At 38.0% G+C, this 22,577-nt stretch overlaps 1 protein-coding gene across 5 annotated transcripts in view; it reads left to right on the top strand.

Moving 5' to 3' along the window:
* Positions 1–3,055: 3,055 nt before the first annotated feature.
* HPS3 (HPS3 biogenesis of lysosomal organelles complex 2 subunit 1) overlaps positions 3,056–22,577 on the top strand; it is a 49,254-nt gene continuing 29,732 nt past the window's right edge. For 3 of the 5 annotated variants that reach the window (XR_005217872.1, XR_005217873.1, XM_037842945.1), the window contains exons 1-8: positions 3,057–3,416; positions 8,880–9,374; positions 9,864–10,035; positions 10,129–10,214; positions 15,202–15,394; positions 16,936–17,017; positions 19,413–19,567; positions 21,075–21,180. Coding sequence is in view for 1 of the 5 variants with exons in the window: in XM_037842945.1 (XP_037698873.1) it covers positions 3,200–3,416; positions 8,880–9,374; positions 9,864–10,035; positions 10,129–10,214; positions 15,202–15,394; positions 16,936–17,017; positions 19,413–19,567; positions 21,075–21,180 (1,506 nt within the window). In the remaining 4 variants the exon portion in view is untranslated. Of the gene's footprint in view, positions 3,417–8,879; positions 9,375–9,863; positions 10,036–10,128; positions 10,215–15,201; positions 15,395–16,935; positions 17,018–19,412; positions 19,568–21,074; positions 21,181–22,577 lie in introns of all 5 variants that reach the window. The other 2 variants (XR_005217876.1, XR_005217877.1) reach the window with 1 other exon arrangement.

Below are 22,577 nucleotides of genomic sequence, written 5' to 3'. Positions count from 1 at the left end.
ACTTCCGAGCTCATTCAGATTGTTGACAGAATCCAATTCTCTGGGACTGCAGGTCTGAGGTCACTGTTGCCTTGCTGGTTGTCAGCTGGGGGCCATGGTCTTCTCCTGGAACACCACTGGCATTCCTTCTCATGTGTCTCCCTCCATCTTTAAACCAGCAATGGTACATCAAGTCCTTCTTAGCCTTCAAATATCTCTAACTTCTTTTGCTGCCAGTCAAACAAAAATCTCTGCTTTTAAAGGGCTTACTTGATTGGGTAGGGCCTATATATTTAATCCCTATATTGTAAGGTCAACTGACTTTGGACTTTAATTACACTGCAAAATCCCTTCACAACAGAACCTAGATTAGTGTTTGATTGAATAACCAAGGAATGGGAATCTTGGGGAGCCATTTTAGAATTTTACCCACAACAATCATGTTATCTGTGAATAAACAGAATTTTATTTCTTCTTTTCCAATATGGGTGCTTTCTATTTCTTTTCTTGGACTCTAGAACCTCCAGGACAATAAAAAATAGATGTGGTAAGAGTGAACATCCTTCACTTTTTCTTTATGTTAGGGGAAAGCATTCTGTCTTGCAGATGTTAGCTGTAGGTTTTTCATAGATGCCCTTTATCAGATTGAGAATGTTCCCTTTTTACTTTTTAGTTTGCTAGAGTTTTTATCTGGAGTATATGTTGGATTTTGTCAAAAGCTTCTTCTACATCTATGGAGATGATCACATACATGACTTTTCTTTTTTGGTTTGTTAATACGGTGAATTACTTTGTTTGATTTTCAATGTTAAGCTGACCTTGCATTCCTGGGGTAAACCCTCCTGGTCTTGATATATTATCCTTTTAATATATTGTTGGATTCAATTTGATAAAATTTGTTTAGAAATTTCACATATATGTTCATGAGGTATATCAGTCAGAATTTTCATTTCTTGCAATATCTTTTTCTAGATTTCTTATCAGAGTAATGCTGGCCTCATAGAATGGATTGGGAAGCGGTCTCTCCTTTTAAATTTTCTGGAAAAGGTTGTATTGATATTTTTTTCTTCTTTAAATGTTTGGTAGAATTTACCAATCAAGTTATCTAGGCCTGGAGTTTTCCTTGTGGGTAGATTTTAAACCACAAATGAAATTTCTTTAATAGAGATATAGCTATTCAGGTTATCTATTTCTATTTCATTCAGCTCTGGTAGTTTGTTGGCTTTCAAGGGTTTGTGCCCGTTTCATATAAGTTATCCAATATATTGGCAAAAATTTGTTCAAAATATTCCTTTAATATCCTTTAAATATCTGAAGTATCTCTAAAAGCAGATGTCACTTTTCTCATTCCTGATATTTTTACTTTTCTTATCAGTCTGCTTAAAGTTTTATTAATTTTGTTGATCATCTCAAAAAACCAAATTTTGGTTTCATTGATATTTTCCCTCATTGTTTTTACATATTTGGTTTCATACACTCTTCTCTGATCTTAATTATTTATTTTCTTCTCCTTATTTTGAGTTTAATTTGTCCTTCATTTTCTAGTTCCTTAGCCCTTCATTGCCCTTCATTGTCTTAGTTTGCCAGAGCTGCTATGACAAATGCCACACAATGGTTTGGCTTAATAACAGGAATTTAATGGCTCATGGTTTGGGAAGGCTAGAGTCCAAAATCAAGGCATTGGCAAGGCCATGTTTTCTCTTGGAATCTGTTGCATTCTAGTGATGGCCTGGCACACTCGTCGGTATTCCTTGACTTACATCTCTGTCTCCATCACATGGCAATGTCTTTGGTCTCCTTCTGTGTCTGCTCTTCTGTTTTTTTGCTGACTTCTCACTTCTTCCTGTGGCTTTCTCTGACTGATTACATCTGAATTTTCTCTCTTTTTAAAGCCTCCAATTGTATATATTAAGGCCCATCCTGATTCAGTTTGGCCAAACCTAAATAGCATCTTTATTAAAAAAAAATTTAACTTTTTATTCTGAAATAATCTCAAACTTACAGGATAGTTTCAAAAATAATACAAACTCCACACAGAATGGGCCAACACACACCCACCCTCACTCCAAATACCCAGATCCACCAATTTTAACATTTTGCCACTTTTGCTGTATTATTCTATGATCTTTCTATTTATCTACATCTACTTAACATTTGAGAGCAGATTGCACACCTCATACTCCTTGAACATATAATAATTCCATGTACATTTCCTACAAACAAGGATATTCACTTATGTAATTATCTTAAGTGAAGTCATCAAATAGTATTACTTAGGAGTGCTTTATTCATCTGGAGGGCATACAAAATGCAGGCAGATTTCAGCTTCAATCCAACTGCACCTAATATGTAAACTCCTGAAATAAAGGGCTCATGAGGATGATTGATGGAAAATTTGCTTTTCTAGTTTTGTTCCTGAGTGCCAAAAGGAAGACAGTTTCCTTCAATCCATACTTACTTATTTTCTGGATGAATTGAAGAGTAGCTACTAATATTTAGTGGCTTCCACAAAATCTGAGAAAAAAAATGCGCTTGCAATCAGGAGCTCCACGTAGAGATGACTTAAACAGGTAGGGAGGGTACAGGCTAGTCTTAGGAGCACTGAATTGAGAGCCAGGGGATCCACCCCACCCGACCCCACCCAGGTGATCCCTTTATCCTCTGGGATTCAGATTAATTTCTGTCAAAATGATTGGCGTTTCCTAGATGATGCCCACAGATTCTTTCATTCAACAAATATTTATTGCCATCCAAACATGTTCTAGGCTCTGCTCTTTTGGCTACTGGGGGGACAAGAGTAATGCCCCTCAAACAAATACCGAATTGTACAAAATAGCAGACGATCAAGCGTTAAATCATTTCCAAGGGCCAAAAGATTACGTCCACTCCAAAGTGGTAACAAGAATTGATGAAGGCCAATCGCTGAGCGCCCCGCTGGGGTTAGCGCGGCGCGCGAGTTCCAGGCAGGGAGGGTTGGGCCAGTGTGCGGGCGAGGCCGCGAGGGCGTAACCGCTCGGGTGGCCTTCCGCCTAGCCCAGCTGCGGCCTCTTTAAAAAGCAGAGCTGCAGGCGGGCCCCGCTGACGCGCACGTGACTCGGCGCCCAGCCTTTGCTCGCGGAAGTGGTGCTTTCTCCACGTCGGGCACGGGGTCTTGGGACGCCCCTCAGGGCCGACAAGCCAGAGCTGGCGCCGCGCGGCCGACCCGCAGCGGGGCGCCGGCATGGTGCAGCTGTACAACCTGCACCCGTTCGGGTCGCAGCAGGTGGTGCCCTGCAAGCAGGAGCCCGAGCAGTTCTGCGGAGGGGGGCGCGACGCGCTGTTTGTGGCTGCGGGTTGCAAAGTGGAAGCGTTCGCTGTGGCCGGCCGGGAGTTGTGCCAGCCGAGGTGCTCCTTTTCCACGCTCGGACGGGTGCTGCGCCTGGCCTACAGTGAGGCCGGTGAGTCCTTGCGACCGGGCAGGGGGCGGGGCCATCTTGGGGCCCCGTCTCTAGCAGACAGAGCGTCGGGAGGGCAACTTTGGGTGGGGAAAGGACTTAGTGCTTCTGGCGACTTGCCCGGTAGCCTTGCTCCGGTTGGCCGCTGATTCCTGAAGTTGCGCTAAGCCCTGCAGTTGTCGTGGAAACCGAAGGTGTGAGCCGGGGACCACTAGCTGCTCCACCTCTTCTAGTGCCTTCTCCGGAAAGGCCCGTGACTGGGTGGCTGGCTTCCATTCACCCCCGATACTCTTTTGGTTGTGTGTGTGTATTTAAGTTTTTTAGTATAGAAAATGTCAACACTTAGAAAAGTAGGGAGAATAATATCCTGACCCCACGTTACTCCCAGCTTCAACAATTAGCCCAACCCATGGTCTCTCCTTTTCATCTGTACTTCCACCACTTTCTCTCGGATTTGAAAGTTCACATTATATGCTGATATTTAAATCTCTATTTAAAGTGGAGCTCAGGTCTTAGACTTGAGCATCCACTACTCTTTTTCCACTAGAAATGTGAAAGAATGCCAAGGGGATCCTGTGTGAGTGTATCCCTATTTTAGAAAAATCCAACATTTAAAAATAGGTGCTTCTTCAGACTACGGAAGGATCCACCATAGGATTCCTTTAACAGCCTAATACACTTAAGTTTGATACATACTTTTTAAGAGGGGAGTCAACTGCAGTATTTAGGGTGGAAAAGCAGTTAGTCTGAGGTACTAATGGTAGCACTAGCTTGAGGATTGGAGATCTGCTGATCCCTACACTGCAGCTGATTGGGTGTGAGTTTATAGAAACTTTTGGATCTCAGTTTCTGCTTTAAAAAAAAAAAAAAAAAAAGGTAAGTTGAATAACTAGATCGGTGATTCTTAGAATTTGGGTTTTGTGGATAAGTAAAAAACTGTGGGTCTGCTGTATATAGTATCTGACCATTTTGTCAGGTAAAAAATATGTATTTTTAAAAATCAGAACCTTTACTGTCACTATTATTTACGTTAAAATTTAGCCTCAAGCATTGGCTACCTTTAGCTTTATGAGCAACTTAATATGCTGTCATTGTTTTTTTTCCTTTTGAGTAGTGAAAACTTCAGCTGGGGCCTGCACTGGTCCACAGACCTGTTTGAAAACCACTCATTAGATCTGTAAGTTCTGTTTTAACTGTGACACTCTAGGACCTATATATGAGTTGTCACTGTCAAGAAATGATCCTGATTTTGATGTTTCTTATAACATCCATCTCTTACGGTTATACCTTTCACAATATTTGTAGTTTTCCCCACTCTACTTGTTTTTTAGGCACAGGGTTTCTCACCTTCAGGAGCTCTATTGAGTGTGTGTGTGTGTGTGTGTGTGAGAGAGAGAGAGAGAGAGAGAGAGAGAGAAGGAGAGAGAGATTATGTTTACAGATTTACTCCATTGCTCCATTCTTCCAATTTTTCTAGAATTGGAAGTGGTAGAGTGGTAGGAATTATATAAACCTCCAGCTTCCTTGCATGTCAATAGTGGTGATTCTGGGCTCTTCAGATGGCCACTACCTGTGCATAATAATCACATGGGGAGCTTTTAAAAATACCAATGCCTGGGCCTCACTCTAAGAGATAGTGTTAGTTGCTTTGGGTTGACACCTAGCATTGGGAAAAGTTTAATATTCAGGCAGGATGGAAAACCACTGACCTAGGGCCACACTGCCTGCTGGAAGCCATGAGTAAGTACATGGTAACATTATTAATGATGTCTTAAAGAACAAAGATGCTTTTATAATTCACTTGGCTGCTTTAAAAAGTTAGGAAAAAAAGGGTTCGGGAGTCATATGGGATGGCATTAGTGTGGATCATATAGCTCAAAGGTAACTTTCAGTCCTTGGCTTGGATTTCACTACCTGGGTACAGCTTGCATTTATCCACCCATAACTGAACATAAATAGGCTGACTTTGGACTAAGCTGATGTCCATATAACTTGTCTTCCACTTCTCAGCTTTCTCCTTTTCAGTCCCTTCCTCCTACTCACAGTAACTGAGAGGGGATTGGGAGGTGGTGGTGTAGATGGGTCTGCTCTAAGCATCCAGTGTCCTCTTCCTCTGTAGTAATCTCCCTGTGTCAAAAGTGGAATGGATATATCAGCCGTTAATATTTTCTTGTAAATGCTTTGCTGGTCTCTTATGCAAACAGAAAATATTTTCAGTTTTTAAAAATCTCTAATGAGCAGAATGCTTTTATCCTTTTATAAAATTTTGGGGAATTAGGTATAGAAATTGGGTGTAGAAATTGTAAGAGGCAGGGGGCCCCTAAAACCATCAGTGAAGAAAACTTATTTTGGGCTTTGTGTGTGAGTGGAAGAAGAGAGGAGAACTGGGAACTCCCTGCTCCTGAGGAAGGCTTAGTGCTTAGAGTTGAGTGCTGTGTGGGACTTTGGTTTATGGGGTCCCTAGAGATGGTGGAGCGGGGAAGACAAGACCCCATGGCCTGTCCCTTAGGACAGGTGTACTAAATGAACTCTGGTCTCCTAGTATCCCTACCTTTCCTTATCTACAGCTTAGTATAGATCTGGCCCCTACCTTACCTTGTCTCCTCCTTTCATCCCCCCCAAGATATTTTATGTTTTCCAGTTCATTTGACAAACTTTTAATAATGTGATTATTAGAATTTTCATACCAAAAACCTTATTTTTCTTACATTTTCTGAAGTCATAAAACATGTTTTGATGACATATATTATTTCGGCCTTCTGATTTCAGTTTTGTCATAGGGTGCTTGTGATCCTGGTATATAGAATGGAAAGTTACTTATTTTAAAAAAATTGGTGACTCTCAGTTTAAGAGTAAATATGAGAATAATTTTTAAATTTACTTAATGAAGACAAGCAGTTGTAAAAAAAAATGTGAAATAAAACACTGGGCATATAAGTTTAAAAATTTTTAGTTCCTTTATTTTATGAAGGGTTATAACCCCTGCAGAGTTCTGAAGACTTGTATCCCCTTTTTAACATTTTGAGAGGCAGCATTATTGGGAAGTGAGAATAAACATTTGAGCCAACCAGGTCAGGCTTAAGTCCCAGCTCAATCATTTGTCAGCTGTGTTGCCTTAGCTTTTCTGAACCTTGGTTTCTTGATTTGTAAAATGAGGAAGGAGATATAGATCCTGAAGGGCTTTTGTGAGTATTAAATAGATGACTTTAAAGCTCTGATCATGAAGCTTGTCTTGTAGACACATTTAGCAAGTGTTAGTTCATCATTTCCAGAACAAGTCATTAATGTGAGTACATACAAGTCAGTATGGGAACAATCTGCTATTTGAAGATTATTTGTAAATAATTAGTGGACTTTATCAGTGAAATATATATTTACAAGTACATGAATAAAAAGCTCTTATTGTAACTAACCAATTTTTCTTAGTTTTGAAATTCATTTACTGAGGGAATTCTAGGAAGACAGAGGCTTCAGTTTCTTCCAAACTCCTCTGGACCAGAGTGAGCGAACTCATGGAACCTGAAAGGATGTATATTTAGGCATTCTCCCAAGATCTCCAGGGAGAGAAAAGGTGTCAGGCTCCATCTCTGTAGCATCAGTCACCTCGAGAATCAGGGAAGGCTTGCCTCTCCTTGAAGGCTGGCTCAATTTGGAAAATCAAGGATGGAGAGAGCCTGGTGTCTCTTCAGAAAGAGTCTGCACCTCCTTGCCTGCTGCATTTGTATATGGGAACTTAGTACATTAACATCAGCATTTCTGTTTCAATTCAGTGGGAAAGGGCTGGTTAACTTAATAGTGTTAGGATAATAGGCTTTACATTCGAAAGCATTTAGAAAAACTAACGTTAGATCCCTGCTTTATACCTCCCCTTTCCCTGCCAGAATTCTAAAGATTAAAACTCTAAAAATACTCACAAAAATAGATGACTATATAGGAGAATAGTTATGTCACTTAAAGGACATAGGTAATCACTTAAGGAGATAGGAAACTGGGAAGCCAAGAAGGAAAAGCTACATATCTGACTACATAAAAATTGTGTAGTAAAAGATGCCATAAGCAAAGTCAAAAGTCAAACAATAGACTACCAAAAACTATCTCTTGGTGGTGTTAATAGCACAACATTGTGAATATTGTTAACACCACTGAAAGTGGTTAAAACAGAAAATTTTATGTTGTATATATGTTAACAGAATAAAAGTTTTTAAAAATCCATAGAACTATACAACAGAGTGAACCCTAATGTAAACTATGGACTAGTGTTAGTCATATGATTATTTTAATATCAATTCATCAATTGTAACAGAGGTACCACTCTAATGCAAAATGTTAACAAGGAAAACGGGGGGGGGGAGGGTTGCTGTGTATAGGAAACTCTGTACTTCCTGCATCTACAACTGCTTTAATATTTTTTAAAAAAAGGTTAAACAAAAAAGAAAAAGGAAAAAAACTGTTTCTTACACCTAGCCGCCAAAGGATCAATATCCCTTTTACACACAAATCTTCTGTTCATTGATTAGGAAAACCGAACAACCTATAGAAAATGGTCAGTTTGCAGAAGAGAAACTATATGACTGATGACTATGAATATACATCATTAGGGAAATTGTTGAATAAATTATGGCTTATGTACATATAAGATATTGTATAGATATTGAAGAGGATGTTATATATCTGTATCTTAACTTGGAGGGAGAGATTTTTTTAATTTTTTTAAAGTTGCAGACTATTAAATATATTTAGCATGATTCCCTTTTGCTAAGCAGAAAAAGTCGAGGGAGGGGGGCAAAGAAAATATTCTTCTATATGTATGTTTATATGAGCATGGAAAAAGGTGTAGAAGGACACATACCAGGCCAGTGTGTGTTAACATTAGTCCCCCAGGGATGGGACTGCAGGGGGTGGGAGAGATCATTATGCTTTTCGATACCAATTTGACTTCTTAAGCAAATACAAATAATCTAATACCATCAATAATTATGGAAAATTTAACTTTGTTTTACATTTTTTTTGATATGTGCAGCTTTATCTCAGAGTTGACATGTATTTGTGACTTGTGGGAAGGGGACGTAGGCAGAGTTCCTTAATTTTTAACTAATTATAATAAATCACACTAATAATTCTGAACTCTGCATCAGGAGAACTTTGTTGGAGGTATAAATTCAGAACTACATGAAACAGTGCCAGTTTGAGGAATAAAACATTAAATTTCTGTATAAGCTATATGAGTAATTAATAGGTTAGCTTAAGATAATAAAATGGAGAGTGGTTGTATTTCTGAACCTAAATGACTAATTACTGTCTGTTAAAATACTGATACTTAAGATCCTATTACTTAGGGTTTTGTTCTGTTTCATCTTTAGCTCGATCATTCTTATTGTGATTCATTTAATAGTTTTTTCGTGGCAGCAAAGTAAGTGAATGTATTTAAAGTTATAAATTCTAAGGATAGTCTTATTTCCTTCTCAGGAGATTATTTGGTGGCAATTGAAGAGAAAAACAAAGCTACATTTCTTCGTGCTTATGTGAATTGGAGAAGTAAAAGGACTGAGAACTCTCGCGTGTGTATCCGAATGGTTGGGCATAACGTGGAGGCACCCTTCAATGAAGTCTTCAGAGACCAGATGTCTATTGTCGAAATGCCGCTTCGTGAAGCCCCCTTATGCATTTCCTGTTGCCCTGTGAAAGGAGACCTTCTTGTTGGCTGCACACATGAGTTAGTCTTATTTAGTTTGAAGTATCAGATCATTAATGAGGAATTCTCAGTCTTGGATTTTGAGCGTTCTTTAATAATACACATAGATAATATCACTCCTGTAGAAATTTCTTTTTGTGTTGGATATGTTGCTGTCATGTCAGATTTAGAAGTCTTAATCCTGAAACTGGACTCGGACCCTACGAATGGAGGGAGTGTTAACCACCATCCATGTAAGACCAACAATCCAATGAAACAGGCAGAAGAAGGTAAATTGTGGATTTAGCTTGCTTTTTTGTTTTAGGCATAGAATAAACCCATACCTCTGACAATCTCTGAAGTGCGCTAGTATACATGGTTGCTTACTCCTTTTAAACAGGATTTGGGTTTATGACCTGGCTGCCCATATCTACATATATTTGTCAATTGAAATAAAAGAATGGCCACTGCTGAATGAGGAGTTTCTGGTCTCAGTTCTCATATTTACTAGTTGGGTGACTTTGCTTAAGTAATACTGTCTCTGAGCTTCAATTTCCTCATCTGTAAAGTGGGGATGACAATACCTATCCTGTTGTATTTTATCAGTTGTGAGAAGTAAATGAAATAGCATTATAGTGCCTTGTAAATGTAGAAGATGTGTGTGTATAAATAAACAGAATGACTATTGGTAGGGGAAGGGACACATTGTAAAATCTAATTTTCATGCAAGCAGATACTTGTACTTGAAATTATTAAACTCTTAAATTTTATTTTTTAAGGCATCAGTAATGAAACTTTTCACATTGAGTCAGATGATTTTGTTATTTGCCAAAAGCCCATGGAACTTCTTGGTGAAAAAAGTAAACAGTCTGGAGTGTCTGTTACACTGGAGTTAACAGGGTTAACTGATGAAAATCAAAAATATTTCTGTGTTCAGCATCTGCTCTATAGGTATTTGAAAGCTTTTTATCCACCAGCATTTAATATATACTAACCTGCTTAAAGTACATGGTAAGTAGATAGCTCTCTTTTTTTAATCCACAGACATTTTACTCCTGATATTTCATCTTATATTTTGCCTGATGACATCAAGTTGCATTCACTTCAGCTGCTACCCATTTACCGAACAGGTAAGTATGTCAGTGCTACGGTGCAGTGAGGTGAAAAGGCTCTGGGCTGTGAGTGGAGATTGATTTTTTGTAATAGATTTTATTCTTCCACTGAGTCTCCCTGTAGCCTTGGACAAGTTCCTTAGTTCTGGAAGTTCCATGGCCACTAGAAAGGGAAGTCATATCTGCTAAGGGAAGCCAATGGAGATGGCTGTGCCAGATAAAACCCATTTCCTTTTTGAAAGTGTCAGTAGACCCAAAAAGGGAAATCAGAGCTGTGTTAGAGTTAAGGTTATTTGGGTTTCAGCTGGGTATTTGGCAAAGCTTCTTGTAAGAGCCTTGTGGGCAAGGCAGAAAAAAGTCATTTAGAGCAGTGGTCTTAGCGTTTCTGCTCATTGGGGTAACCTGGGTGCTTTTAAAAAGATGGTGCCCGGGTTCTATATGCTGGAGATTCTGATTTAACTGGTCAATTATGGGACCTGGCCATCAGTACCTTTTAAAAGGTCCCCAGGAGTCTAATGAGCAGCCAAGATTGAGAATCACCAGTGGGCTTTACACTTAGTTCTGCCCTGCTTAGGATCTTTAGAGGTTGCCTAGAGAAAGATATAAATATTTGAATTAAATGTTTATAACTTTCTTTTTTTTTTTTCTTTTAGTAAACACTTATTGAGTACCTACTGTATTGAATACTATAATGGATACATGGCCTTACTGTGTAGTGAGGGGAAACAGATTAATTGAGTATAGAAGGAGAGTACAATTACACACTGAAATAAGTACTGTGAGGGAAAGGAACCTGCTCTGTGAAAGCCTGTAACAAAAGATCCTGATCTGATCTTAAGGTCAAGGAAGTCTTCCTGAGGGAGACGATCTGAAGGGTGAATCGGGGCTAACTCAGGGATAGGGACTGGTGTAGGAGAGGTAAAGAGAGCCTTCTAGGGAGAAGAAAAGCAGCAAAGGCTTTGTGGTGGAAGAAGAATGTTGTTTAAGAAACTAATCCAGAGAGAGTAGAGCAAGTAAGAAGAGTGGCGTGACATACAACTAGAGGCCAGATGGGACCCATAGCCGTAATTAGAGGGTTAGCTCTATCCAAAGAGCAATGGAAGGCCATTAAGGGGTTTTAAGGTGTGTGCTTGTTGGGAGAAGGGGAGTGGTAACATGATTTTCTTATATGTCTCTGTGTGTTGGGGAAAGACGCAGTGCCATCACATTTGTGTGTGTATTTGGGAACAGGGATAGAGATAGGAGTATATGTATATGTTGGGGTTGGAAGGACCATGACAGGATCTAGTTTGCTTTTAGGAAAAGATTGCTCTAGTTGCTGTGCAAAGAAGGGGTTAGAGGCGCTGTAGAGAGACCAATTAGGAGGTGATCCTAGTAGTCCAGCAAGAGGTGACTATGGCTAGAAGGGATGATTAGTATGCAAGATTGTTGTATCAAGATCCCAAAAGATCTAGACAGCCTAGAATAATGGGTCAACACTAACAAGATTAAATGCAATGACGGTAATGTCAAGTCTTTTACTAAAGTTTCATTATACCACTGTGCCCCATAGTGGGGATTACCATAACCCTGTGGTATACAAAAAGACTTGTGTATGGTATGTGGCAATGGTGTTAAATAAAATGAATCACGTAGTGAGACTGCCATTCCCTTTTTTATTCTCTATTCCTTCTGATTACATCTGAAAGTCTCACCTTTATGCTAGTTTGTCTGTAACACCTCTTTGTTAGGTATCATACTTTTTCTTTTTTGATGGAGAGTAAGCTGCAGGTTCATAGTGTTGGTCAGCAACATATCTCACCAGACTCTAACATGACTTTTTACTTTTAATTAAATTTATTTTATGTTTCCCTTCTACATGGAGCAAGTGCCTAGTTTTTCATACATGTTAGGGATACAAATAAAAGTTTTTAAGTTAAAAATGTTGATTTAAGAGAAAAGTTAAGCAAATAGTAGTAGAGGTAGTGCATGCATTTTGAAAAAAAATCAAAAGGTGTATGGGAATAGCTGAAGTTTGAGAAACCTTTAATATGATATAAGGTCAGCAAGACAATTCACAGTGGTTCCTATTTTTAAAAATGCAGGCATTTTTAGTCACTGGTTAGCTCAGTAGAAATCAAGAAAGCTATTTGATTTCAGGCTCTCTTAGTGGTAGAATAATACACCAGTCTTAGCAAGTGAGTCCTTCCCAATTTGGTGCTGGTCAGTTCTGGTTGCAAAGTTGTAGGGATTTTTGTAGCCTTGAGGATGGCTAGAAGGAGGGTTGCAGCAGTGTGAGAACACTCAAACTCTGTGTTATTGTTGGAGCAGCAAGGGAAGAGCATAGGCTGCTCAGCCTGGAAGAGAGGCAGAAGCGCAGTGTTTAGGGCCTTCCTCTGCCTTCAGAGGTCTGGTAGGTGGGAGAAAAATTAGGCTCCTTGTTTGTCTGGAAGACAGCCCTAGGACCAGAGGTTGGGCCTTACTAGGAAGCAGATTCTGGTTAGCAACAAGGGAGAGTTTTCTAGGGGAAATTTTTGGCTTATAAAATGAGTATTTCCTATAATTGAAGAGTTGGGGAAGTGGCCAAATGACTTCCTTAAGGACGGTGTAGAGCTCAGGTTCTTCACCAGGAGGGCTGTCCCACAGTGGGCTGCCCTCTAAAAGGAGCTAGTGCTCTCAAAGAAAAAAGTGGTGGCATTATCCTGGAGAGGTCAGTGCAGGAATGAGGGAACTTCTGCCTCTGCCTTTGCTTCCTACAAGTTGTTATCCATTCAGCAGCCAGGGTGTTCTTTCTAAGTCATAGGTTGGTGCTTAAAACCCTGCAATGGCTTTCTATTGCCTAAAATCCCAAATCCTTTCCATGGCCTACATGACCTAACTCTAATTGCATCTTGTCTCATTCTCCCTTTCTTTCCATTTTGCATCAGTTACTGGCCTTTCTCTATTCCTCATATATGCCAAGTGCATTTGTGTCCAAAAGCCTGTTATTTGCTATTCCTGTGTTTAGAATGTATCTCATTCTCCCTTTCTTTCCATTTTGCATCAGTTACTGGCCTTTCTCTATTCCTCGTATATGCCAAGTGCATTTGTGTCCAAAAGCCTGTTATTTGCTATTCCTGTGTTTAGAATGTACTTCCCTTAGATTTTGTATGGCTGATGTGTTCTAGTCATTCAACTTACAGCTCAAATATAAGTTCACTACAAAGGAATTCCCTGACCTCTCAATTTAAAATATTCCTTCTCTGTACACTCAGGCTTTGTTTACCTGTTTATTCCCCACTCCAACCCCACCAGTCAGATGAAAGCTCTGTGAAAGCAGTTATCTTCTGCACTGTTGTATCCCAGAGCCTAGAACAATGACTTACTAAATATAAACTGCATGAGTGAGTGAATAGAGGAGTAGCACATATTTGAGCTGGATTCCAATGGATGATTAGAATTCTTAGAAGATTGGGATTTTGATAAGGTATTATGTAGTGGAGCCAATATGTGCAAGTCATAAAATCATCATGTGTTTGGAGATGAAGCGAGCAGTTCTATTTGGTTAGAGCACAGATGTGGGTTGGGGAGAAGTAGAAAAAAACTAGATAGTTTTTTTTAGGGGGATCAATGTAGAGTACAGAATTGGACTTTTTTCCTGTTATTAATGGGTGTCCTTAAAGGTGTCAATCTTTTTTAAACTTTGATGATGGAAAATTTCAAACACATTTAGATGTAGAGAAAATAGTACAATGAATGCCCATGTAGCTATCACCCAGGTTTTTTTGTTTTTTTTTCCAATTCCTTTTTATTGAGATATATTCACATACCATGCAGTCATACAAAGCATACATTCAGTTGTTCACAGTACCATTATATAGTTGTGCATTCATCACCAAAATTAATTTTTGAACATTTTCATTACCACGTACACAAAAATACTAGGAATAAAGAATAAAGTATCACCCAGTTTTGACATGCTATCTTATGACCATTCCTGACTCCCATGCCAGATGATTTTGATACAACTCCTAGAGTTTATATCATTTTATCTATAAATATTTCAGTATGCAAAAAGGATTCTTTTATTTAAACAAACCCAAGATATCATTCCAAACCAAAACAAACAAAAAAAAACCAAACAAAAAACTAAAACTACAGTGCATTTGTTTGAATCGTAGTCCAAATAAAATTCATATGTTGTAATTGGTTGATATGTCTTTTAAGTCCCTTTTAATTTATATACTCACCCTTCCTCTCTCTGTGTTCTTTGCAAATGTGTTTAGGAAGAAACTATTGCTGTAGAGTTTTACACAATTTGGATTTTGCTGATTGAATCCCTACAGAGTCATTTAACATGTTCATCTATCCCCTGTACCTCCTGTGAGTTGGTAGTTAGATCTAAAGCTGTCTGCCCAGTAATGGTAGCCCACTAGCAACATGTTGCTGTTGAGCACTTAAAATATGACTAGTTGTATTGAGATATGCTCTAAGTATAAAATACACACCAAATTTTGAAGATTTAGCACAAAAAAAGAATATAACTTTAATTTCCTATGTTTATTGCTTGTTTAAATGGTAGTATTTTGGATATATTTGGTTAATACAGTTTCATCTATTTCTTTTTACTTTAAATGTGATCGCTAGAAAATTTAAAATTACCTGTGTGGCTTGCATTATATTTCTATTAGCATTGGTGTAAACTCAGGCTTGATTAAATTTTTTTTAATTAATTACTTAATTTAGTAACACAGGTGGGGTTGACTTCTTTTGTTGGAAGGCACTTAGTGTTTGGTTGGCTCTCTTTTTGTAATGTTAACAGCCATCAATGAACATTACCTAGATCTGTTGATTTAGCAGGGGTTGCAAATTGATGCTATTGTAATTATTTCTTCTTCATATATTAATGGAATTTCTTCTATAAAGTTCCCTTAGCAACTGTTTGGTATGCTGATATGGTTAGAATAGCTAAAAAAGGCAAGATATTGATTCCTTCCCTTTATTTACTGGTTTTCAAAGTATTTATCTCTTTCAATTTTGAATTCAGGTTCTCTTACTTCTGATGGAAAAAATTCATCTCAGGAAAAAGAGTTGCTGAGTCTCTTTTGTTTTTTCTCATTACCTCATGTGGGCTATCTCTACATGGTTGTCAAATCTGTTGAATTATTGTCAGTCTACCAGTATCCTGAGAGGTCTCAGCAGGCGGTGCTCACACCACAATTCCTGCACGTCATCACAAGGTACTGTTACAATGACATTTAGTGGCCTTTGAGTTACTTATTTTTCTGTAAATTCTTGAGATTCTGCCTAAATCTTTTAGTGAGAATTGTGTGACTCCCAGTATATAGCACTGTAAATTAATAATTTAAATCTGTCTTTTCACATCTGTCTTTTGATGGCCTATTCTTGCCTTTTCAATGTTAAATATTTTGCTTCTGGTTTTGTCTTTGTTTTGTTTCTTTAGACTGGCTGGGTTCTTTGAAAGGAATCCTAATGAAAAGTCAGTGGGACTAGTTAGGGCATCTATTTAGATTTTTTTTTTAGATTTCCTAATTTTTTTCCTCAATACTGTCATATTCTTTGAGGTTTTTTTTTTTTTTTTTAGATTTCCTAATTTTTTTTCTCAATACTGTCGTATTCTTTGAGTTTGAGTCATGTTATTTCATAATGGTTTAATACTGTGAAGGGGCCAGAAAGATTATCTGATTCTGTCTCCTGATTAGTACAAATGGGGAAATAGTCACAAAGAGCCTGGGATCGATTGGGACCGTGTGGCTCATTAGTGGCAAACATCTTCTGAGTCTCCTTACCTGTTGCACCAGCATGTAAACCCTGAGTGGGGATTTGATTAGTCTCAGCAGGAAGTGGTGCTTTTGGTTCTATTTCCTGTTTTTTTGAGTTTAGATTATGTTCAAAGGCACACTGCATTGGACCCTCTGTTTATGTGAATAAGATACGCCATATACTTGCAAAAGCAACAACATGAGAGAGGGCCAGAGGTATATACAAGGGGCGCAAAAACTAGGAGATTAGTGGAAAATGTCTTCAGGGTTCATGAAGGTGGCCTAGGCAGTAGAAGGGAAATAGCTTCTGACTGAGTCAAGTTGGAAAGTTTCAGCTGGGTAATTATGGTTGAAGTGAGATCTGAAAGCTAATTAGATTTTGACAGATTGAGAGTGGAAGGTCCTTACAGAGAGCGGAAAGACTGTAAATAAAGGCTGTGTTCCAGTTTTGTAGGGCCATCTAGTAATTAATTGCCTAGGGCTGTGATTTTTTTTTTTTTTTTTTTTTTTTTTTAACTTAGTAGTAGTATCAGAATATCCAGTGGATGCTGGAATGTATTTCAAAACTGCAACAGACCCACCTGGAGATTCTGATACCCACTGTCAGTGGGGGTGCTTCCTCTCCTCTCCATCTCTTGTGTAGAGATGCTACTGATGGGAGTGTGTTGCTTATGTGAGCTGTGACCAGGTAGCTAGTCTTCCCAATTTCCAAAGTGTTATGTAGTGATCTTTAAAAATGAAGAAAGTGAGAAGTAGAGAATGGTGGGAATAATGCTTGAGTGGCAGCTCAGGGCTTTGAAAATTAAGCCTAGTTATGCATTTTTAAAAAGTATTCCATAGGGATTCTGAAGCACTCTTCTTACTGAAAAATAGTCTAATTTGTCGACATCTGACAAATACTCAAGTGCCCTTGCTCTTTTTGCCTGTGAAATCTCCTTTAATGGGCAGATTGGTTATTGATATCCACTTTGCTCAGTGGCCTCTCTCATCTTCTTTAGTAACAACCTGCAGTGTTTCACAGTGCGGTGCAGTGCAGCAGCAGCTCGTGAGGAGGACCCCTATGTGGACACCACCCTGAAGGTTAGAACCGGCTCATGATGACGGTCCTTAATAATCAAAAAGGAACATGTGAATACTTAACAAGCTTGCTCTGGGGTCTAAGCTTGGCAACCATTGAAGATCTTCAGGTTGTCTTGGTTATTGATTAGAACTTTTGGATGTAAAAATTAAGCAGTTGTGATTTGTGATTTATTGACAGTTTTTAAGATTCTTTAAGAACATTTCACTCAGAATTAGTTTAGGGTATAGTTTTTGAAAATTGGTAAAGGAAATGTATAGTGTAACTTCAGTGAGAGCGGTTCATGACTGTAGTATACTATTTTGTTTTTTAACAAAATACTGGTACAGTTTTGTAGAGCTCTTAACAAAGCAGTACAGAAATCAGTTTATTCAAGAGCATAAAATTGAATAAGGTGCATTAAAATGATGTATTTATACTATTAACAAGTATGCCTATAATTCTTTAGTCACTTTGTAAGCCTTCAACAACCTTCAGTGTATCTGTAGTCTAATCTAAGAGTTAATGGATGTGCTAGATCAGTAGCCTCATTTTTAGTGAGAAGAGATGGGCTTAGTATCTGAAAAGCTTTTGAACACAAAATAAATGTTGGCTATTTTAGGATGAAATTTTCTATTTTCTGATTTTGAATTTATGTTCTCAGAAATACATCGATCATTTTTATAGTGTTTATCATTTGCTATTTCACTCTGAATTCTAAGCTATTTGTGTGGATGTTTGTTATAAATATACATTCTGCAGGAAATATTCATATTATGGTGGTTCATATTTCAAAATCCATGGAGCCTAGAATGCCATTTCCTGGAAAAATAATTGTTCAGTAATGATGGTTAAATTAAACCAGCCCCTCTATAGAGCTTGGTGTGTCCTAGGTGCTCTATTGCCATCACCGTGTCCAAATTGTGATATGTGATAGTGTTTTATGGAAAGCATAGTTGAAGTTCTGTGATTCTTTTTTGTCATGGCCTGCCTGTAGCTTTCTGTTGCTGACCAGGCTTAATGCTTCTTGGGAAACAAGAATGACAGCTTTCTGATGTCTTTCTGTGTTTAAGACAGATACATAGCCTTTTTAAGAGAATTTTTTTTTTTTAAATAAGGCTTATTTCCCTGGTAAAAATGGAAAGCTAACATAAAAACCTTCCATTCTTTTTCCATCTTTTCTGCTACCCCACCTTCCCTTTTTTTTCACTTTTAAACCCTTAGAAAGACATAGGTTTAAATAGGTATGACGTAGAATTTGAGGTATATCGTAGATTGATATAGGATCAATTCATATTTGAGATAAAATCATAATTCCAGGTTTTCTCAGAGTTTCTCTTAAAGCCAGAGAGAGGGAATAAGCAAAAGAAAAAGGGGAGCAAATAGGAGGGATGAGCAGCTGATGGGGGAGGCTTCCCTAGAGGCCAGTCCTCTTGAAGGTGGGAAAAGGACAGTGTGATCATGCCTGCTGGCTCTCTTGCTCCTGCACCTCCACCAGTTCTGGAATTCTAGATGCCATCTGAACCTGCATGTAGTCATGTAGCCTGTTTGCTGACTCAGTAAAAGTGTGAAAACTTTTACAACTTCACAGAAGCCGGTCCAAAGTGCATATGGTTTTTATCTGCCTTTCCTCTGAGATTCTGACCAAGGCCACTTTAATTATTTTTAGGAATGAAAAAATAGAGATGTTTCCCCACCCTTTGTACAAAGGGACAACAGTGATCTCAGAATCAAAATAGTGTTAATGGAGGCCTGGCAGCATCATTTTGTGAGCTCCCAGAAAGAGTTCTTCAGTTACCTTACACACTCCATGTGAATTAATGGTCCCTTACAGGGACAGGAGCCTGGCTCCTGATATAGGGTTTCCCCCAGTTTACCTGAGACACCATAGGCTATCAGCCATTCCAGATACTGTTCACTCGTAAGGGGCTAACAGTCAGTGGCCATCTGAACATAGCAATCCTATCTCTCACCCATTCACAGAAAACCATATTATGTACTCTATATGTGGTAAAATGTTCTTTTATAGGGTCCAATTTTGCATGGAAATCCCATTTGGGCATACTTCACCTCCCACAAAACATCCCACTGCCAGTGGTAATTTCCATGGGTCGCAGGTTACCAGCCCAGTGCTGAACACCCCAGGAGCAGAGGGACAGGTGGGGATCTGCCAGAACCACTCGTGCAGGCAGGTTGGGGGTTCCCACAGCTGTGCAGGTCCTACGGAGGACTCCTCTGTCTGCATTCATTCAGTCAGCGAATACTGACTACTTCTGGCAGGCACATAGATGGTTGGTAATATAGGTTTAGATAAATGTCTCTGAAAAGAATGATTTTATTACATAAATAGGCCGATTTTTTAAGATTAAAGTCCATGTACTTTGATTTCTTGGTTGATCGTGATTTTTCCTTTATTAGGCTTGCCCACCTGTCAGCATGGATGTCTGTGTTTTACGAATACAGCTCTTTATAGGCTTGAAAACCATCTGCCACTTTAAAAACCACATCATACTTTTGACCAAGGCAGACCCTGAGGCCATGCCAGAGAGAAGAGAGTCACCAAAGAGGCTTCTGTAAGCGTCTCCTTGCCCCAGATCACTCCCTGCCAAAGTTTCTGTAATGAATTATTACTGATTTTATGTGTGTGTCTTAATTTATCTTTTTTTTTAATCAAAGCTTTGAATAATCAAATGGCTTTTCTATGGCATTCCTTTTTCCAGAGAAAGAAAAGAGAGTTCTCTAATAATTCTATTTAATATCTCTATAATATCCTTAGTAATTGACCTCAGAACTTTTAGAAGAAAATGAATTGTAAAATGGTATTAGTAAAAACTCAGTGATATTTTAGTTAAGAAGTTAAAGTGTATGCTTTTATTTAACTAATTAATGGGAAAGACAGCCTCTAACACCAACAAAAAATACAAGGCTCTTTACTGTTTTTCTTTTTTGATGTTCTGTGGTTATGTTTTTATGTAGAGAATATTTTTTGGTATTTCAAAGGAGATTGACAATGCGTTTCTTATCTTAAAGCATTTTCGTGATCTATAGATATGAGCTGGTCTATATTAAAGTAAAATTGCATTTTGATACCTTAATCTCTGACTAACTGTTGGGTTTTCTGCTTTCAGATTGTTTAGAATAAGTTCAATTCCAGACTAATTATGCTTCTATTTTATGTTTTCTGTACTGTGAACATAGCAATAAGGAATGCAATCTAATTTGAAAATTTCCTAAGGAAAATTTAATCAAGAAAGAAATCTCTTTAAGGGAGAGAAGCTTTTCAAGTCAAACATAGGTTATTAGTATTATTTTTTTAACCTAGGATTGGGCTTTTTAAAATTATTTGAATCTGTGCTTTGTTCCACCAAGAGGAATAATCAGAGTTGGACATGGGTAACTTGTCACTTAGGCAGTACACAGAATGGAATGAGACTGGCTGATCCTAATAGCTTACTGGCAAGAAGATAAATAATATGTACTCTTGCACATTTGACATTTTTAAAGTATAGGATTTTTTTAATTAAAAAAAATTCTAATTTATTTGAAAATTCATTTGGTCAAATGTCTTAATTTCAAAAAGGTTTGTATACTAAAGGAAATACATCACATAAGGAAAGTAAGAGATGAGCTGATACTTTAAGCAGACTTACAGTTATATGCATCTTTTGTGTTTTCACAGCGGCTGTACTGTTTTGCATGTGTCTCAGTTGATGCTTCTGCTTAGCTTTTTGTCATAGGACGTGCTGGTCTCAAGAAGGCTACATGCAGGGGAGAGCCAGATACAGGGACTTTACTGCTGAGTCTCTCTTACTTTTGAGTGGTCCCATTTATTCTTTGGGCTTATAGCCCATTTAAGAATACCTGTGGAATGAATTGGAAGTGATTGGTTAATCAATACATTAGAGTTATAGACTATTAAATACTCTAGGCCTATGTGGTATTGAGAACTAATGTTCTATAAAAATTGTATAGCTAAATCACTAAAGAAAATACCAAATGAAAATGATATTATAGTTATATTATTGCATTTATTAATAATGTGTCTTATTTTACAGTTCTTGTCCTTTGTTTTGCTTTTAGTTCTAGAAAAGATACCAGTGTTAAGCTCAAAACACCTGTGACTGAAGCTGGGTGGAATTTGTATATTGTGAATACGATCTCACCAGTGCAACTGTACAAGGAAATGGTACACCTTTCAGACTTGTAATTCTTATTTGTAGGACCTTAGAATGTAATCGATAACCAGAAATGAATTTCTAATTGTCATACATTCTAAATGCCATAGCCAGCCAGCTTCCAGGCTCTCTCTGAAAGTGGAATGTATATCTTTGCCACCTTATCCTTTTTGCAGCTTCTGACACTTGAAGAACCAGTAAAAAAATTCCCTTCACCAAAATAAGTCTCCCTTATCATGCACACCCTACTAAGAGGATCGATAAGTCTAAATATAAATAACTTTTGACCTTTGCTTTTAACCCTAACATTCTCCTTTCTCTGAAATTTGAGCACATTACCCTAGGGCACTGCAACAACCCACCATTGTCCTGTGGGTAGGGGCCAGTCTGGGCATTCTTATTCCTTTTCTAAGAGTGACAGCTGCCCACTCATCCTTGGCAATTTTTTTAACCCTTTTTATTTTGAAATAACTGCAAACCTACAGAAAAGTTGCAAGAATAATAAAAGTACAAAGAACACCTGTATGTTCCCCACATAGATTCACCCATAGTCAACACTTGACCCCATTTGCTTCATCCTTGTTATTTTATTTCATTTCATTTGTTTTATTTTTTTGCTTCATCCTTTTTAAACTCTGGCTCTTACCCTCTACACACACACAGATGTATACTTTATTTCTGATCCATTGGAAGTAAATTGTGTGCATCATAACCTTTTACTCCTAAATATTTCAGTCTGTATTTCCTAAGAATTGAAATATTCTCTTGTATCACAATGGTACAGTATTAAGCTTTAGTAAATTTAAATTTAACACAATACTTTAATCTATGGCTCATATTCCAGTTTTGTCAATTAGCCCAATAATGTCCTGTAGCATCTTTCTCCCTCTAGTTCAGGATCCAATTTAGGATGAGATGTGTATTTAATTGTCATGTCTCTTTAGCCTCCTTGAATCTTGAACATTTCCACAGCCTTCCTTTGTCTTTTATTTCATTGACATCTATGAAAAATATAGTTGTCTCCCTCCTACTTTTTTTTTCTGATGGGAGTGAGGGAGCATTCATGGTTAGATTCAGGTAATGCTTTCTTGGCCAGAATATTGCATAGGTGATGTTGTTTCCTTCTCAGAAACATCATGTCCATCACATGATGTCCTTTTGTCCTTCATTGGTGATGTTACTTTTGATCATCCAATCTAGGTATTGCCTGATTGGCCCCTGGTACTTTTATGCTGATAATTATATTGGATCTACCCTGACTTTTTAGTCTTTTTAAATGAAAGAGCTGGACTTCATTTAAATGATTTGACTACTGAATATACTGTTTAGCGTACATTAGCTTGTGATAAATTTATGAGCCTAGTGTGAGTTACGGAAACAGATGTGGTTGAACCTAAATTCACCAACT

Source organism: Choloepus didactylus, chromosome 1 (genome assembly GCF_015220235.1).
Source record: "Choloepus didactylus isolate mChoDid1 chromosome 1, mChoDid1.pri, whole genome shotgun sequence".
NCBI lineage: Eukaryota > Metazoa > Chordata > Mammalia > Pilosa > Megalonychidae > Choloepus > Choloepus didactylus.
Note: the sequence above shows the minus strand (reverse complement) of the source record. Positions and strands in the feature narration are given on the sequence as shown.